The 17,769-nt window shown below is 34.5% G+C and overlaps 1 protein-coding gene across 1 annotated transcript in view; it reads left to right on the top strand.

Moving 5' to 3' along the window:
• Nucleotides 1-11,900, top strand: part of LOC107477933 (DNA-directed RNA polymerase I subunit 1) — a 14,142-nt gene extending 2,242 nt beyond the window's left edge. The window contains exons 5-21 of the mRNA XM_016098055.3: nucleotides 706-915; nucleotides 1,032-1,202; nucleotides 1,738-1,897; nucleotides 2,253-2,437; nucleotides 3,210-3,473; nucleotides 4,159-4,247; nucleotides 4,407-4,554; nucleotides 4,796-5,014; nucleotides 6,045-6,365; nucleotides 6,454-6,598; nucleotides 7,036-7,247; nucleotides 7,583-7,785; nucleotides 8,401-8,599; nucleotides 8,702-8,964; nucleotides 9,420-9,560; nucleotides 9,694-10,495; nucleotides 11,047-11,900. Coding sequence (XP_015953541.1) covers nucleotides 706-915; nucleotides 1,032-1,202; nucleotides 1,738-1,897; nucleotides 2,253-2,437; nucleotides 3,210-3,473; nucleotides 4,159-4,247; nucleotides 4,407-4,554; nucleotides 4,796-5,014; nucleotides 6,045-6,365; nucleotides 6,454-6,598; nucleotides 7,036-7,247; nucleotides 7,583-7,785; nucleotides 8,401-8,599; nucleotides 8,702-8,964; nucleotides 9,420-9,560; nucleotides 9,694-10,495; nucleotides 11,047-11,643 — 4,329 coding nt within the window. The 3' untranslated portion in view covers nucleotides 11,644-11,900. The remainder of the gene's footprint in view (nucleotides 1-705; nucleotides 916-1,031; nucleotides 1,203-1,737; nucleotides 1,898-2,252; nucleotides 2,438-3,209; nucleotides 3,474-4,158; nucleotides 4,248-4,406; nucleotides 4,555-4,795; nucleotides 5,015-6,044; nucleotides 6,366-6,453; nucleotides 6,599-7,035; nucleotides 7,248-7,582; nucleotides 7,786-8,400; nucleotides 8,600-8,701; nucleotides 8,965-9,419; nucleotides 9,561-9,693; nucleotides 10,496-11,046) is intronic.
• The last annotated feature ends 5,869 nt before the right edge of the window (nucleotides 11,901-17,769 follow it).

Genomic DNA, 17,769 nt, shown 5'->3' with positions numbered 1-17,769 from the left:
ACTCAACATGCGTATTATCTCTTTTTCTGGGTAGAAGGCATTCATCATTCTTTTGACTCGATTTCTCTTTTCATCTTGTCTGTTTTGGTTATAGTTTCTTGTTCACTTTATTTCTTTTAAACAATCTTTAATATTTTGGGCTACTTTTTATTTTGAGCTTGCTTTAATATCCTAGTCTTTAACATATTTAGGCTATACTTTTTTATTTTGAGCTTGCTTAAGTATCTAAGGGAAGTGGGGAACCACACCTTAAAAGCTAGCTGATAAGGGGGAAGAACCACTCTCCTTATATACAACATCAAGTATCCCATACTACCCGAAGTGGGACTTTGGACCACCCATAATACCCATGTTCCTAACAGCTTGCTCTAACATCTTCGAGTCTTATGATAGATGATGCATTCTGAATTTATAATGGTTTATTTTTCAAGTTCTGAATGATTGCTTGCTGCTATGCATATTTGTTGTTCTGTTTTCTATGCACAGTATTCGTCATGTTTGCAATTGTGCTGTGTGCACCTTTCATGCTCCTCCCGCTATTTTTTTTGTTGCTGGCCGTTTTAAATATGAGAAGTAGAAAATCATAGAATTTAATGGTGAATTTTCAACTTTTTATTATTTTTTCTTCTTTCCGAAGGACATTATGTTATTTACATAGGTTCATTCTTGTGGGTGTTTCAACAATCCACATGCTTATGTATCTAGGATGGTCTGTCAGCTGCTGATGCTAGAGCAAATGTCATAAATTCTGATGATACAATCTTGGCAAGTGAGACTATAACCGATGACAGGGATACAACATATGGAGAGGATATCAACTCTGCTGGGACCAAGAAAAGTGATGCCAAAAGACACGAGTTGTCTTACAAGCTTGCTGAGCAAAATCGACTTTCTGGTCCTTTGTTACCATCACAAGTTAGTTTCTTCCAAATATTGAATTAACCTCAATGTAAAGTGTCAGCTGGACACAGAAAAGTTTCACATGCTGTTGGAAAATTTAGAATCATATATTAATTCTATTCAAATTACAGGTTAAAATGACGTTAGAACTTTTGTGGAAAAATGAGGCTCGATTCTGTTCCTATATTAATGATATTCAAGGTCAGGGATATGGAAAGAAAGCAGGGCACTCAATGTTCTTTCTTGAGAATATTTTTGTTCCACCAATCAAATTCCGCCCTCCCACTAAAGGAGGTGATATGGTAAGTGTGAATAATAAATACTGTTAATGAGTTGTACTATTTCTCTATCTTCTTTGTTTGTACTCCATGTTCTTGGTTCTACTGTGGAGTGTGGAATATTTCCAAAGTTTGTCAATGCAAGGTATAGGTTTAGGGAAGTACTCTGAATTTGAAATTGTTGTGGGATATAAATGTAGGAAAAATTTACTTATGAAATTGTTTGCAGATATATATAGATTGGAAATGAAGGATTTTTGTTAGAAAATTCTATCATGAATCATTCGGGCCATTCTTAGGAAGGGAAGCCAGCAGGATGTAAAGATCATGTGAAGGGAGGATATAAGGATGAAATGCAAATCCAGTTTCTTTCTTGGTTTATCACAAGAACACACTTACTCTTTCAATGTAGCTAATCTCATTTAGTAGGATGAGGCTTGTAAATTGCTGACATTCAAAGTATAACTACTCCTTTTTAGTCCTTTCATTGTTTTGTGAATACTTGACTGTCTTTTTTATTCTACATTCACCTTATTGACTTGGGCAATTGTGTTTGTAGGTATCGGAGCATGCTCATACTGTTTTGTTGAGTAAGATTCTGCAGGCTAACATAAGATTAGGGGATGCCCATCTAAACAAGAAGGATCCCTCGATGGTTTTAGCCAGGTGGATGGAACTTCAGCAATCTGTAAATGTGCTCTTTAACAGTAACACTTCTGGTGAGAACTTATGCTGGTTTTGTTTTGTTTTCTTTTTTTAGTTGTAACATGCGGACTTGGGTGTAGTTGGGTAATATATTTTATAAATTTCTTTATGTGATAAATGTCTGTTGAGCACTCTCATCTTTTTCTCGTGAATATTTAAGAGAGGACAAAGAACAATATGTGCACAATATATGATAATACCCAACATGACTACATTATGTGACTGAGATGAAGGGTGCAGTCCTTGGTAGTTTGTACCAGGCTACGCCGAATGTGGATTACTTCATAAACATGTCAATATGTAAATATTTTTATTTCTCTTGCTAGTGATGGTTACACATGATTTTCTTTTACTTCTTGATTGGTCTAGGCCAAAGAGATGCAAGTAATGGAATTTGTCAGTTGCTGGAGAAGAAGGAAGGCCTCTTCCGCCAGAAAATGATGGGAAAGAGGGTTAATTTTGCATGCCGCTCTGTCATATCACCGGATCCTTATTTAGCAGTGAATGAAATTGGGATTCCCCCATATTTTGCTCTAAGGTTAACATATCCTGAGGTGAGAATTATAATTTTGTATTACCCAATATGCATGTAAGTTACGTTCTTCATTTGCATTTCTATTAAGAATTTTGTCTGTTCAGTTTAGCATTCTGCATATTTCATACCTTCAAAACATTTACTTACAGATCTAATAAAAGCTAATATATTCTGGTATTGACGTTGCATCTTTATTTAGTTAATTTTCTGCCTATGCTATTTACATGCAGTTATCTTATAGACAAATCACCTTTTATCTGATGCAACCTATGTAATTTGAAGAAAACTATACAGTTTCAAATTGAAAAATAAGTATTCTGCCGCAAATAATTTGTAAATTGAAGTGTGAAATCTTGGCCTCCATATTATATCAGGGAATTAGGAACATAGGATGGGAAATTTCTCTATTGTGAAGTGAAATGTTTAGTGTTTATTAAGGAAATCAAACAATCTGTAGGATATTGTAAATGACTGAATGTTGATAAGCAGTTGATAGCATTGATGATTTCCGATGTCTAAGTTTATGTTTGGACTGTGCATGGAATGTGATATTACTAACTATGGAAAATCACATCTTCTAAGACGAGTATGTCATTTTGTTTTCTGCCTTTGATAACTTGCATGGAATATGATATCACTGGCTATGGAAAATCACATCTTCAAAGATGAGTATGTCATTATGTTTTTTCCCCTTGATAAGTTGCATGGAATACGAGACTACTAGCTATGGAAAGTCACATCCTCTAAGCTCTGAGTATCTCATTTTGTTTTCTGCCCTTGGTAACCTACAGAGAGTTACTCCTTGGAATGTAGTGAAGTTAAGGAATGCTATTCTTAATGGTCCAGAAACCCATCCAGGTGCCACACATTATGGCGATAAATCATCAATAGTAAAGCTTCCACCAAAAGGGAAGTTGCTTGCTTTGACATCAAGGAAATTACCATCATCAAGAGGGGTTATCATGCATAATGGAAAGATATGCGATCAAGAATTTGAAGGAAAAATTGTGTATCGCCACTTGAAGGATGGTGATGTCGTGCTTGTCAATAGACAGGTACTTCATTATCTTATAATCTTATTGTATGGTGTTTTGTCAGCACATTTAAGTTTGGTTTGGTAAAGCTTTTACTTTTTAAAGGTAGCTTATCAAAGCTAGCTTTTAAAATATAGCTTTCTAAAAGTTGTAGCATCTATGTTTGGTAAATAAATTAAAAATGATTTTCAATAAGCACAAATAACAACCATTGTGTTTGGTAAAATAGCTTCTAAAATTTAAAAATACTACAATAGATATAAATGTAAGAGTAAATTTGGAAATTTACTAATATATGAGATTATATTAGATTTTTTATTTTGATAAGCACAAGTCAACTTTAAAAAGCTCCACTTTAGGTGCTTTTCGAAAGCACAAACACGTCTTCAAAAAGTTTTACCAAACCAAGCCTTGTAATGTTACTGCACTTTATTCCCCTAATTGGAAATTCTTTTCTTTTAATCATACAAGAAAAGAAAATCAAATAATTACACCCGATGTATGGTGATTGAATATTCTCATATACTATTTGGAACTGCTAATTGGGTATATTTAACTATATTCAATTTTAAGTTAACCATAATTGTTATGATTCCATGACTTGGTAAATATGCTGGTTTGTGAAGACAATATTGATCAGAGATGTGATATAAACATTGCTAGTGTGTACTTTCTGGTTTGAATTGAACTATACATTCTGTTGCAGCCTACACTTCATAAACCTAGTATAATGGCGCATATAGTTCGTGTTCTGAAGGGGGAGAAAACAGTGCGTATGCACTATGCGAACTGTAGGTAATATTTTATTTTAGTTTTAAGCTTGGTGTTCTTGTGGAATAAATTATTATTATTGGGTACATTTTGACTCTCTGATACCTCAAATTAATAAGTATCCTTAGAATTTACTTTGATGCAGTCAATAACTTTTCCCTCCTCGATTCCTTATTATTTCAGTACTTACAATGCTGATTTTGATGGTGACGAGATTAATGTGCATTTTCCACAAGATGAAATTTCCCGTGCTGAAGCTTACAATATTGTAAATGCCAACAACCAATATGTGAAGCCTACCAGTGGTGATCCAATAAGAGCCTTGATTCAGGTATTTGCATAAATAATTTAGAAAGGTGGCAGTTTAATGAAGATCCCAACATTATGGATTGAAGAATTACATGCACACTGCATGAATTGCTAAATGGATTGGAAGCAATCTGATCCTCACCCCTCTATTTGCATAAATAATTAACATGTTAACTGCATAGACAGCCTTTGTTATTATTATTTATTTTTTATTTTTTTTATATACTGAATTTTTTCTCTCTGCCTTTTAAATAAATTTCCAGGATCATATTGTAAGTGCTGCCCTTCTAACAAAAAAGGATACATTTTTAAGCTGTGAAGCATTCAATCAACTTCTCTACAGTTCTGGTGTATCCATGCCTATGGTGGGATCTTTCTATGCAAAACCTGGGCAGAAAGTTTTCACATCAACTTCCGAGAGTGAAATGTTTTTGTTTCCTCCAGCCATATGGAAGCCAGAGCCCCTTTGGACAGGAAAACAGGTATACTATCATTTGGTTCGTTTTTTGGCTTTTTTGCTATTATATGAAGGGCCTTTTATCTTTGGCATTGGAAGAATGTCATTTAAAAATTCCTTTAGCCTTTCTCCTCCATAATTACTCCATAGAACATGTATTGATAGACCGATTTAATCAAATATCAAAAGTCACAAAATGCAGGAAGGAAACTATATGTGATTTTTGTCTGTAGATGATCAGGGAATTACTGGATGCAACAATGATTATAAGTGTGGTAGCAGTTTCTAAGGAGTAGCTCCTGGTGCTGTGTTGAAGAATATTGATGGTGATGTGATTTAAGGGCATGCTGTAGTGTTGTGGTACTTAGACCCACTAGAGAGAGAGAAATAACAGTCATGATTGTGAACAAAAGATCCGTAAGACATGATTGGCTACAGTAATACTAGGATGAAATTTGGCATATTATTTAAATAGAGCATCAATTTCTGGTCAACTTACGGTAATAGTAGGATGAAAGTTGTCATATTATTAAGAGTCTGAAGTTCTGGTCAACTTGAAAATAGAATAGTGATGGGACATGACTTGGAAGGTGCTGCTGTTCAGATACTATATTGAAATTTCGAGGATAGAATAACAGGAGAGGAGTGAGTGCGCAGCTGAATTCGATGCAAGATACTGCAATTCAGAAGATGCATCAGCTATTTTATGACGAGTGCTAATATCATACTCTTAATTTAATATAGAGAAATCACGAACTATAAAGAAATAGATAAATTATTCTTAGAGATCTAAGATACTTATTCTATTCTAAGATACTATGGAGACATTGCTGGATGTTTATCTAATATCTAACAGTTATTTTCTTGATAAATTTTCTGGATCCTTCTCGTTTTGTCAATTCTGTTCTTTCTTGTAATTTTGATTTCTTAGTATATGAAAAACTGGATTGTATGGTACATACCATTACTTTTCTACTGAGTTATGATTCAAGATTTGCTTCTTTATATTAGGACCTTAATTTTTGTAAGTGAATTTGGTTTCGGCTATGTTGCAGGTCATTAGTGCATTGTTATACTATGTCACTAGAGGTTCCCCACCATTTACAGTTGAGAAGAATGCGAAAATACCAGCTAATTTTTTCAAGACTCGAAACAGAAACACTAAAGGACGAACCACTAAGAAGTCAAGTAAGATGAAGGATGAGCCTGATGAGGACAAATTGTTGATATATAGAAATGATTTGGTGCGTGGCGTGGTTGATAAGGCTCAATTTGGTGACTATGGTATAGTACATACAGTACAAGAACTTTATGGCTCAAACATTGCGGGAAACCTTCTTTCAGCGTTTAGTCGTTTATTCACAAACTTCTTGCAGGTTAGCTGCCAATGAGTTAATATATAATCTTGGGTTACTTTATTGATTTATCTATCCTCAATATTCTTTATATTTTTCTGTTTTTCAGATGCATGGGTTCACATGTGGAGTTGATGATCTTCTGATAACAGAAAGAAAGGATGGTGAAAGAATGAATCAACTTAAAAGCTGCGAGGAAATTGGTGACATTGTTCATCGGGAATTTGTCGGAGTCATGGAAGGTGATAATATAGGTAATATTCTTAAATTTGGTTTCTGCTGCAAACCATATGATTATAAAATAAATACCATTTCCTGATGTAGTAACATTGCTTAATTGCTAGCTTTCTATCCACGTTCTACTTATATGACTCCTATCTAATTTATTAAATGACATGAGTTTATGATGTGAAAATAGAATACTAAGTAAACTTTGGTAGTAACTCTACTATCCTAAGATAATTCATTACTCCTATCTAATATGGATGTGTTTCCTGAGTACACAGAATCTATATAGCTAGTATTGTTTCATAGATACTCCGGTTAAAGCATATTTCAAACCAAATAAAATTTTGGTATGCATTTCTTCTAAGCTATCATATAATGAGACATATCGACCAATGCATTTCTTCTACGCTATCATATATATATATTGGTCAAATATATATTGGTCCATGCATCCAACTTATAGTTCAGCATGACAGCATATCTATGCTACTTGACATTTACTTAGTGCAGTTAGTTTTCCTATGTAAAATCTGTGATTTGTGGCAGATGATAAGCAGTCTTAACTCCAAAACAAGCTCAGGAGGTTTAAAGGAGCTATTATCCGAAGGTATATGGAAACCATCTGGGAAAAATTGGATTTCTCTTATGACTACATCTGGAGCCAAGGGTAGTATGGTAAGTATACTGTTGTGATGTTAATTTGTCTGTGTTACACTGCTATATTAGATTTTAGCAGGTTAGGTTACAGAATGGCATAGATACAATGAATTTGCTTTTGCGACTATTTTGGATGGATTCTTTTACAAAGTAATCAAGTTTTGCTAGTCTGGCATTTGCTTTTTTCAGTTGATGATATAGAACTAGTTAGTCTGATTGTTTTTTCAGTGTTAATATCACTTTATTCTCTGTATATTTGTTAGTATTTTCCAATTGATACAAGTCTTGTTGATATATTTGATGGCATTTAACCATTTAAAAATATTAAGTTGATTCATATTGTTTTGAAACAGGTCAATTTCCAGCAGATATCTTCTCATTTAGGCCAGCAAGAGTTGGAAGGAAAACGAGTTCCACGCATGGTTTCTGGAAAGACCTTGCCAAGCTTTCCTCCCTGGGATTGTTCCCCTAGAGCAGGAGGGTTCATTATTGATCGTTTTCTCACAGCCCTTCGTCCACAGGAATATTACTTTCATTGCATGGCAGGGCGTGAAGGGTAAAAAAAGCTTATGGACTCAACATGATAGCAGTTTGTTCTGAATGTTTTATTGATACGTGTATGGTTGTTAATGTTTTGTATTGGTGTTTGCTTGTGTGTATTGTCAAGAAGGGACTGATATATAATATATAGTTATATGCTTGTATGCTTGTCAGTATTGTCAAGAAGTAAAGGTTATAATGTCACTTAATACATGGTAACGTATGCACGTTGCAAATCACATTATCATTTCAGCTTTATCAATATACCCAAAAAAAAATATGTAAAAAAGAAAACGATTTTAAGCGAGTTTAAATTTAATCTGAGTGACATTTGCTTAGATGTATTGGTATATAAGTAACTTGAACTTGGGAATGCATGTTGTATGCATGTTGATTACATTTCAACTTTATAATGTGCACGTTGATTAGCTGCTGACATGCATCTCATTGCTCATTTGTTTATGTTCTTTTCAAAGCTGTCTGAACCATTCTCTTCACTCCACAACACTTTCCCTAATGGAAAATCTTTCAATTCATATTTTGGATAAATAATTTGATAGTATTTCACATGTAAGGTTTATTTCTTTGATTACAGTATGGTTGTCTTAACAAATGAATGTTTGCTGCTCAGGTTGGTTGATACTGCAGTTAAAACTTCTCGGAGTGGTTACCTGCAAAGATGTCTAATGAAAAATCTTGAGTGTCTCAAAGTTAGTTATGATCACACTGTTCGTGATTCTGATGGTTCAGTTATTCAATTTCGTTATGGAGAAGATGGCGTAGATATCCATCAAACCAGCTTTATTACCAAATTTGAAGCCTTGTCGACTGTATGCACTTTTTTACTGCTATTATTGTTATTTTTTGAAAATCCTAAATAATGCATGCAATTTGTATGTTGTTTATATGTTTGTTTATTGTGCCGATTTCAGAATAATGAACTGGTTTACAGCAACTGTTGCCGTGAGCTTGACAGATCCAGTCCTTATATTAGCAAGTTGCCTGATGCTCTTAAAGGAAAAGCTGAAAACTTCATTCATAATTTTTCTTCAAAGAAGAGAAATCGTAGTTCATTGAAACGATCAGATTTCTTGAAGTTGATGGAGCACAAGTATGTGTCAAGCCTTGCGCAACCAGGAGAGGCAGTTGGTGTTTTAGCCTCTCAATCTGTCGGGGAACCAGCAACACAAATGACGTAAGACCCTATTTTTTCTGAGAGAATATGCTTCTTGATGAGCCTTGTTGCTATTTTTTTTGTATTTGAAGTAAAATGACCAGATAATTTATGGCAATTTGGAAGGAACAATTTTTATTAACGTGGCATAGTACTTCGATATTGCCCAGCATATGCTTAATTTGAACTATTTTTCATATAAATTGCTGGATCTTTGAAATCATAGCCTGAACTAATAAGAATAACTGCTTTATACTTGCGTATGGAGTTTGTAATCAAAAGCTGGTTTTCTGTTTTTCACTGAAGTAAAATGTTAAGGGAGTAAAACTTCACAAGATAAACATTTAAATTTTATGCCTCATAGGGGAGCTAGTGGGATTGGAACTGTACATCTATTCTTTTACCAGCTACTATTTTTCAATACTTAAGATGTAAACAGTGCTTGTTATTTATTTTTTTGCATTTTTATTCTGCAGCTTGAATACTTTTCATCTTGCTGGTCGAGGGGAAATGAATGTGACTCTTGGAATTCCGCGTCTGCAAGAGATCGTGATGAATGCCTCAGAACATATACTGACTCCATTTATGACATGCCCCTTGAGAGCTGACAAATCAATGTGAGATGCTGGCGTTGCTTTCTGTTCTCTAATCTATTTGTTTGTAGTTTTGTTTCTGAACACCCCTTGCTTTCCCTATGTGTAGATATTTATACAAACTACAATACATGTTTGACATAGTTGTTGCTTGCAGGGAAGATGCAATTTGTCTTTCCGATAAGTTGAAGAGAATAACTGTAGCTGACATTATTGAAAGTATGGAAGTGTCTGTTGTACCAGTAGTTGTTTGTAATGGTCAGATTTACAGAGTATATAAACTTGTGATGAAGCTATATAAACCTAAACACTATCCAAAATACACGGATATAACACTTGAAGATTGGGAGGACACACTAAGAGTTCTCTTTGTGAGGGAGTTGGAGGATGCCATTCAGAATCATGTGGCACTGCTTTCCAAAATTGGTGGCATTAAAGATTTTAAGACAGAGAAATCCACCACAAATAGCTCGGATGATGTAGACGGCAATGAAACGGATTCTGCAAAGAAAGGCCGGAGTAATGATGGTGACGATGATGATGGTGGGGCTGATGAAACAGAAGGGGATGAGGATCTTGGTTTTGAAGCACAGAAGAGAAAACAGCAAGTTACTGATGAGGTTGATTATGAAGATGATCCTGAAGATGAGACGCGTGATAATGAGTTATCAGAAGTATCTGATGGTGATTATGGTGAAAGTGATAAGGAGGATGATAAGAACATCACACTTGATGCCCGTGATTCTCAAGGACTTGAAGACCTGGCAGATCCTGATGGGGATGTCTCACCTGAAAAAATTGATCGGAAATCTAAGCCCAAATCTAGTGGTGAAAAAGAGAAGAAAAAATCTGGACCAGTAAGAAAGAAATATGATAGATCAATTTTTGTGGAAGCAAAAGGGATGCATTTTGAGATCCACTTCCAATTTACTCACGAACCGCATATTTTATTGGCTCAGGTACACTAATTTCATAGTTGATTTCTGTGCTTGTGGTCTGTGTCACAGCATCAGTCTGAATGTTCAATACCTGTGGGTTATACCCATAGTAGCCAGAATTTCTATTTAACTCCTAAAATCTCCGGGTATTATGATTTTAATGAGTTAACTGATTTTACAAATTTCTACTAGGTCGGACGATTTTACGATATAAATCTTGATGTTCTCTACCTTGGTTATGCCTAAAGAACAACATAGTTATTCTAGTCTTGTATGCAGTATCCTCTGCAATTCTAGGTTTGATTCCCTTGCAACTAGGAAATATTAGCAAGGTGCTATCATGGTAATTTTATAGAAAAGATGCATATGCTGTAGATTTTGTCAAGTTGTTATTTGAGCTTAGACATGCAAATATTGTAGAGACATTAATGCATGAATGATGTTGAGGGAAGATGGTAACCTTCGTTTGGTTGACAAGTGATGGTTAACAAATGAGTGTATGTTATCTCTCTACCTTCTCATTGCTTTCAAACATAAAAAGGCTCACTTATTTTTTAATTAACTTTATGCAGATTGCTCAGAAAACAGCCAATAAGGTTTGCATCCAGAAGTATGGAAAGGTTGGCCAATGTAAGGCTGTTACATGCAAAGAAAGTGGAGTAATCTACTACGGCGAAGATCACCGTTCAAGGGAAGATATCCCTGCCGCCGAAAAGGAAAAAATACCAGCACTTCAAACTTCTGGTGTGAATTTTCAAACATTTTGGGACTTAGAAGATCATCTTGATGTAAGGTACATTTATTCCAACGATGTCCATGCTATGTTAAAGACTTATGGTGTGGAAGCAGCCAGAGAGACCATCATCAGGGAAGTTAAAAATGTCTTCAAGTCTTATGGGATATCCGTAGACATCCGGCACTTGATGCTTATCGCCGATTTCATGACTTTCGCTGGTAAGTATCGTCCGATGAGCAGATCCGGAGGCATAGCATTCTCTACTTCCCCTTTCCTCAAGATGTGCTTTGAGACGGCGTCCAAGTTCATCGTTGAAGCATCTTCTCACGGCTTGGTCGACACCTTGGACACTCCATCTTCTAGAATTTGTCTTGGTTTGCCTGTGAAGATGGGAACCGGTTGCCATGACTTGTTACAGAAACTGGAAATATAAGGTCGTTGCCATGTTACTCCTAGATCTCTGGTTGATTCATGCCTAGAAAATCTGGCAAATTTTGACACCTTGTACAATTCATTGTTTACAAATTTTTACAGGCACATTTTTCTCTGGTTGTGTAGTAGTTTGTTTAGAGGCAGTAGTATAATGCTTTGAAATGTTATTCCCATTTCCATCAATAGCTATGTATAATGCGATTTTTTATGTATAATATCTACGTTTAACGATATATTTTTAAAATGTGATTTTACTCATGTTCTTTATTAATATTATATATTTATTTATTTTGTGTCTTGAGTTATGGAAGGTTGTTTGTTTACAAATAAGAACCACGGAGAGTTTTTGAAAGTTTAAACGTTTCAAACGTTTCAAATTGGTCTTTAAAAAGACATAACTATGAATTAAACTAGGACAATTGATATAATTACTATTTTAGTTAGGTTTTCTACTTGTCTTTTAGGAGTAAGAGTAAGTAAATATTAAAATTGGTTTCTAATAAATTTTAGAATGGAATTTTGATTTTTAATAAAATTTTATTATTCAATAAAAATTCTCGAGAATTATCAGATTAGTCTTTCACCGCTTTTAATAAAATTTTTAGTATTCTTAGTAGACAGAAAATTTTATAACAAATTTTATTATAAAATAATTTAGTTTTCAAAAATATAATTATAAGAAAAGAGACTGATTCGTCGAAGACTTATACTCGTCAAATAAAACAATAACGGTTCAAATATGTATTTGGGCATTTCATTTCATCCAGTAGCTGAATATGCACAAATCAACTTTGGGGAGACTAAGGGTGTGTTTGGATTTACGTTGGAGAAGAGAAAAGCTCGTTTGAGCTCCTTGAACGATTCATCTTCATGTTTGGCAATGGTTTTATTCTGTAAACGTAGAAGTGATTTTTGTCTTCAACCCACGTTTACCAAAAGCTAAAAATTCTAGCTTTTCCGTTCAGCTTTTCACGTTGGATTAAACTTTATGTTCTATGTACCAATTATACCCTTTATTATTTATATATTTATTATTTTCTTTTTTATAATATATCTTTTTAATACTTTCTTATGCATATTATTTTTTTATAAAACTTCTGTTTTTTTATGAGTTCTTTTACTGTTATTGTTATTTCTTTTTTGTATAGAATATTTTTTTTTACTTTGTATTATGATTCTATTAATTCTATTAGAGTACTAAAGAATACTGATAATACTAAAAAAATATTAAAATTTATTTAAATATTTAAAATAAAATTATAAGATAACATAAAATAATTATTTAAACTCATGTCCTTTTTTGTAATTTTCTATCTAAAAGTGATTTTGAATAATGTAATCCAAACAATATTTAGTTTACTATAATCTATTTTGAATAAAAATTACCAAACATAAACCACGTTAATACTAACTCACTTTTGATCAAAATCACTTTTACAAAATCAATTTTATACAAACCTCCGTTTGCAAACGGTAATCCAAACACACACTAAGTTGCTGATTATTTTCGATTATTCCGATAATAATTTTTGGCACCATATTATGTGTTTTGGAGTTTAATTATTGTCGAATTTTTTTTCTAGTAAATCTTACGGTAATTTTTTCAAATTAATAGTTAAATAAAAATTCTTGTTAATATAATTAAGACAAAAATTTAAAATTATCGGATATCAACCAACGATTTTATTAAATATTAATTGTCTAAATATAATAAAATATCACAGAAGTAGAATACAATGAAATAGACATAAAATAAATTAAATTCCTAAATCATACAGATTCGGGTAATCGTCGTCGTCTTTCTCCTGCTGAGGCGACGAAGTAGGTGCTGAAGTTAGTGCCCTACTAGCATCGCCATTGCCTCCAACGTGCTTTTACTCGTTATACACCTCTATCTGCTTTCGCAAACGATCAAGTCGCTCCAGTTTCTCCGTCATCTACGAGTTAATGGCTGCGGTGTCTCCCATACGTACAAGAAGCTCATTGTACCTCTGCTCAGACTGCTGAGCTTGTTGGTGAAGCTCTTGTGTGAGATTCTGCACCTCCTCCCTCAAATCGACAACTTCCTCAGGATTGGTAGGACTGGTGACAGAGATAGAAGTAGATGAAGCCGCCAATGTAGAGGCGCGAAGGCCACTAGCGAAGAACGATCCCAACCTAAAGATGCGATTCTTATGGGTTCAAAGGCAGTTTCGAACCAAATCCTATCAGGATCTACCACTGAGGTATCAAAGTCGGGGTTATCGTTCCCACTAGGCGGCTGAGATTGCTGGGTCGCGGCCTCAATCTCTGCGTGCAGTCCTCTTGTGTAACATACGTTGTGATTAGAATAGTAGTTAATTGACTTTAAATCAAATAAATTTCAAACTTAGAATTAATTGAAACTCACATAATGAGCCACAGACCGCTCATCACCATATCTCTCCTTGTTGGCCTTCAACGTATGGGTATACTTAAAGGTCTCCGCCAGTGTCGCCTCATGATCTAACAACTTAGACTACACATATTGAAATCAACCAATAAAATAAATTAAGAAACAACTAATTCAAGTAAAAATTAACAAACATAGCAAACTATTTACTAGTCTGCTCTTCGTCTTCATGAAGGTCGCCGACCCACCTGTATACTTTGACGACCTCGGCGAAGCCCTGTTAGTGACGTTCATCAGACGGCAATGCTTGAAGCTCTCATCAATTCTAAAATGGGCCTCCAGTTCCTTCTTGATAGATGGACGGATCTAGATTCTCCGTTGGTCGCGCCCCTGACGAACGTCGCTCATCATCTGCTGAAGTCGTTTAGCTTCCAGGTGGTTTTAGATCTTCCTGATCATGAAATCATGTTTTGTATCTCATATAAATTTTAACTGCACAAAGTGATTTAACAACATTAATTAGTCAAAATAAAAAATAGTTCAAATACAGTTAATTCAATAATATTGGGTTCTTATCGCCCACTTCTGAAACCATCGCTCTCTAGTCTGAGCAAGGATCTTCGTGTAGCTCAGCCACGGGTAGTTGCACATTGACTTAATCACCTCAAATATTTTTTGTGTACATGCATTGTTGTTCGGTGAAAACCTATCAATGAAAAAAACTTAAGATTAACAAATACATAAAAACATATAAACCTTATTTGTATAAAAGACATTAAAATAGTAATAACTCACGCATGCATGCTATTAGGCCAAATCGTCATCCGTATGACGGGCGGTGGGGGAGGGTCATCCTACTAGGACACATTAAACAAATCACCCACTGCAGGCTCTGCCGCTGGATCTGTAGAAGGCATAGCAGAAGGAGGCACGTAGTTCGGATTCAGGACCATGATGAACTGTTGGTTCGTTGGACCCGCCTGTGACGTCACAGGGGTCGATGGGGTAGTCGGGGTAGAGAGCGATGACTGAACAGTACCTGGGGATTCGGTGAAAACCCTCCTTCTACCACGACCATAAAACCCACTTGATCTACCTCTGCTACCTGTTATTATGTCTACAAAAAAAATATATTATTAATACTAAATAGCATATATACTACATAAATCTTTCAATATTTACATTATTTTAAAAAAATTTGACATAACCTCTCCTAAAATTGGACATATATCCACCTTTACACTTCCCACAAATCCAACCAAGCTCAAGCCACAGCATCACTCAAAATTCAATTAAATTCATAACATTTCCAGCAGAATATATTAACTTATTTATACATTGAAAAGGCAACATTCTCATTAATTCATAGAAATTATTACATATAAATAAGAGTATACAATAAATGTTTCTCTCTTGTGTATGTACTATCACACTTGGCTTTTGAAATATTCAAAAATCACTATAACTAAACAACTTTAAGAAAGTGCATACTTTTTATATTTAATTTTTTATTTGAAAGCCATGTAAAGAAACTTCATATCTCCATTACCATCTATCTTTTTATTCTAAGTTCACTTTGTTTTCATACTTAAATTCATACTATATATATAATGTTGTATATATAGAACGCACTTTTACTTAGCATATACATATATCTATCTCTATTTGGAATCATAGTACTAAATTTAAAGCAATTTATACTCATATAAATTTACTTGAAAGTGCATTTTAATTATTAATATGAAGCTTAACTTACTTCTAAATCCTAAAGTAGCATATGATAACCAAATTCTAAATTCTAAATTAACATATAACTAGTTCCTAAATTCTAAATTAATTTCATCCTAAGTCACCAAAAAAAAATTAATTTCATCCTAAATCCTAAATTAGCATATGATAACCAAATCCTAAATCAGCATATAACTAAATTCTATAACTTAACCTTAAATCCTAAATTAGCATATAATAATCAAATTCTAAATCTTAAACTAACGTATAATTAACTCTTAATAAATTAGCATATAATAATCAAATCCGAAATCCTAAATTAACATACAAAGAAAAAGAGTGACTATGGAACCTGAAGAGCGAATACAGGAAGAACTCAGGAGAGAGAGATACAGTGATGGTGCTGGATAGCGACAGCGACACACAAACACACATGCACACACACACACACAGAGAGAGAGAGAGAGAGAGATTTCAAAATGAAGGAGAAGAGGGTTCGCACTTTAAATTTTAGGTCTCATTACCGTCGGATTTACGCATTGCGGCCACCAAAACGCAATGTTCCACCAAATTTCATGCTATATTTAGTGCTTATTTTTCCGTTTTTTCTCCAACCATTACCATCAAATTTACTGTCAGAAACAAAAATCCGCCAGTAACGATTTAACCTGACAAATTCCACATGAAAACCATCCATAAATCTGTCAGTAAAGCCGACGCTAATGTGCAATGCTAAATCCGACAGTACTTAATATTTTTCTTGTAGTGATAAACCACCAATTCATATCCACCGCAACTTCATGACCAACCTCTAGGGCTGGCAATGGGTAGGGTAGGGTAGGGTTTGGACCCTATCCTAACCCTACCCGCGGGTTGAAAATTCTATTAAAACTCTACCCTATCCTATCCGCGGGTTGAGAATCTCTCAACCCTAACCCTACCCGCACCCTAAAGTTCTAAACCATAACCTACCCGCAGATATATCAAATTTTTTCAAAGTAAATATAAAATTCAATCATTTCAAATTTTATACATATTTATAACATAAAAAATAACAAACTAATACTCTAAATTACTAAATTAACTAACTAGTTTAGCGGTTGTTTACTTATTATAAGTCATTACATAAGAGAGGTTGTGGGTTCAACTCTCACTTCTTTCACTATACACCTAATTTTTATAAAATATGTATTATATATTTAAGGTGCGGGTATGATAGGGTACACCCTAAACCCGTACCCTACCCTACCCACAAGCACACCCGGACCGTATCCTACCCTACCCGCAGTGGGTAGGGTAGCCTACCCTACCTGAACGGGTTGGACTTGGTTGGGTACCCGCGGGTAGGGTATGAATTGCCAACCCTACCAACCTCCTCATGTCTCCCAACATCAATGTAACCACCTGAAGGGAACACATTATCGTCCTCAACCTTGTGTACTACAAATAACTCAACATGATTTTCTTTTTCAACTGTTTTGCACATTTCAAGTACATCGCCATTAAACAACTCAAGTTCCCTCAAAGTCTTCAACTATTGGATCCTTATACCATAAGGCCAAGATGTTAGACTCCATATAACCAAATTTTCTTGATCTCTGCTTATTCTTCAAATAAAGACCACCAATCACCTTCAATGTCTTCAATAATTGTTGTTTGTCCACTCAGATACTGTAATGGTCTACTACCATAACCAAATCTACCCTCATGATGCCTCAGTCACGTTAAAATATTCCATTTTCTGCTCTTAAAACCCTATCAGTTAACAATAATCACAATATAATACTAAAATAAAAAATATCAAAATAACATCAAATCCTAGTCTTATTAAAAATACATTTAACCTACATTGAATCATTAATGACTAACATGCAACAAAAAATAAAACTAGAAACCCTATTCCAATCGCATGTATCAAAGAGCTGAACCAAAGTCAAACAAAGAGTCAACAGAACAGGAAGTACCATACCTCAAGCAACACTTCAATGAATGCTGAACAAACTAGGCAAGACAACACTTCTGATAAAT

The sequence above is a fragment of the Arachis duranensis genome, chromosome 1 (assembly GCF_000817695.3).
Source record: "Arachis duranensis cultivar V14167 chromosome 1, aradu.V14167.gnm2.J7QH, whole genome shotgun sequence".
NCBI classification, from domain to species: domain Eukaryota; kingdom Viridiplantae; phylum Streptophyta; class Magnoliopsida; order Fabales; family Fabaceae; genus Arachis; species Arachis duranensis.
This window is presented reverse-complemented; position numbering and strand designations above follow the sequence as displayed.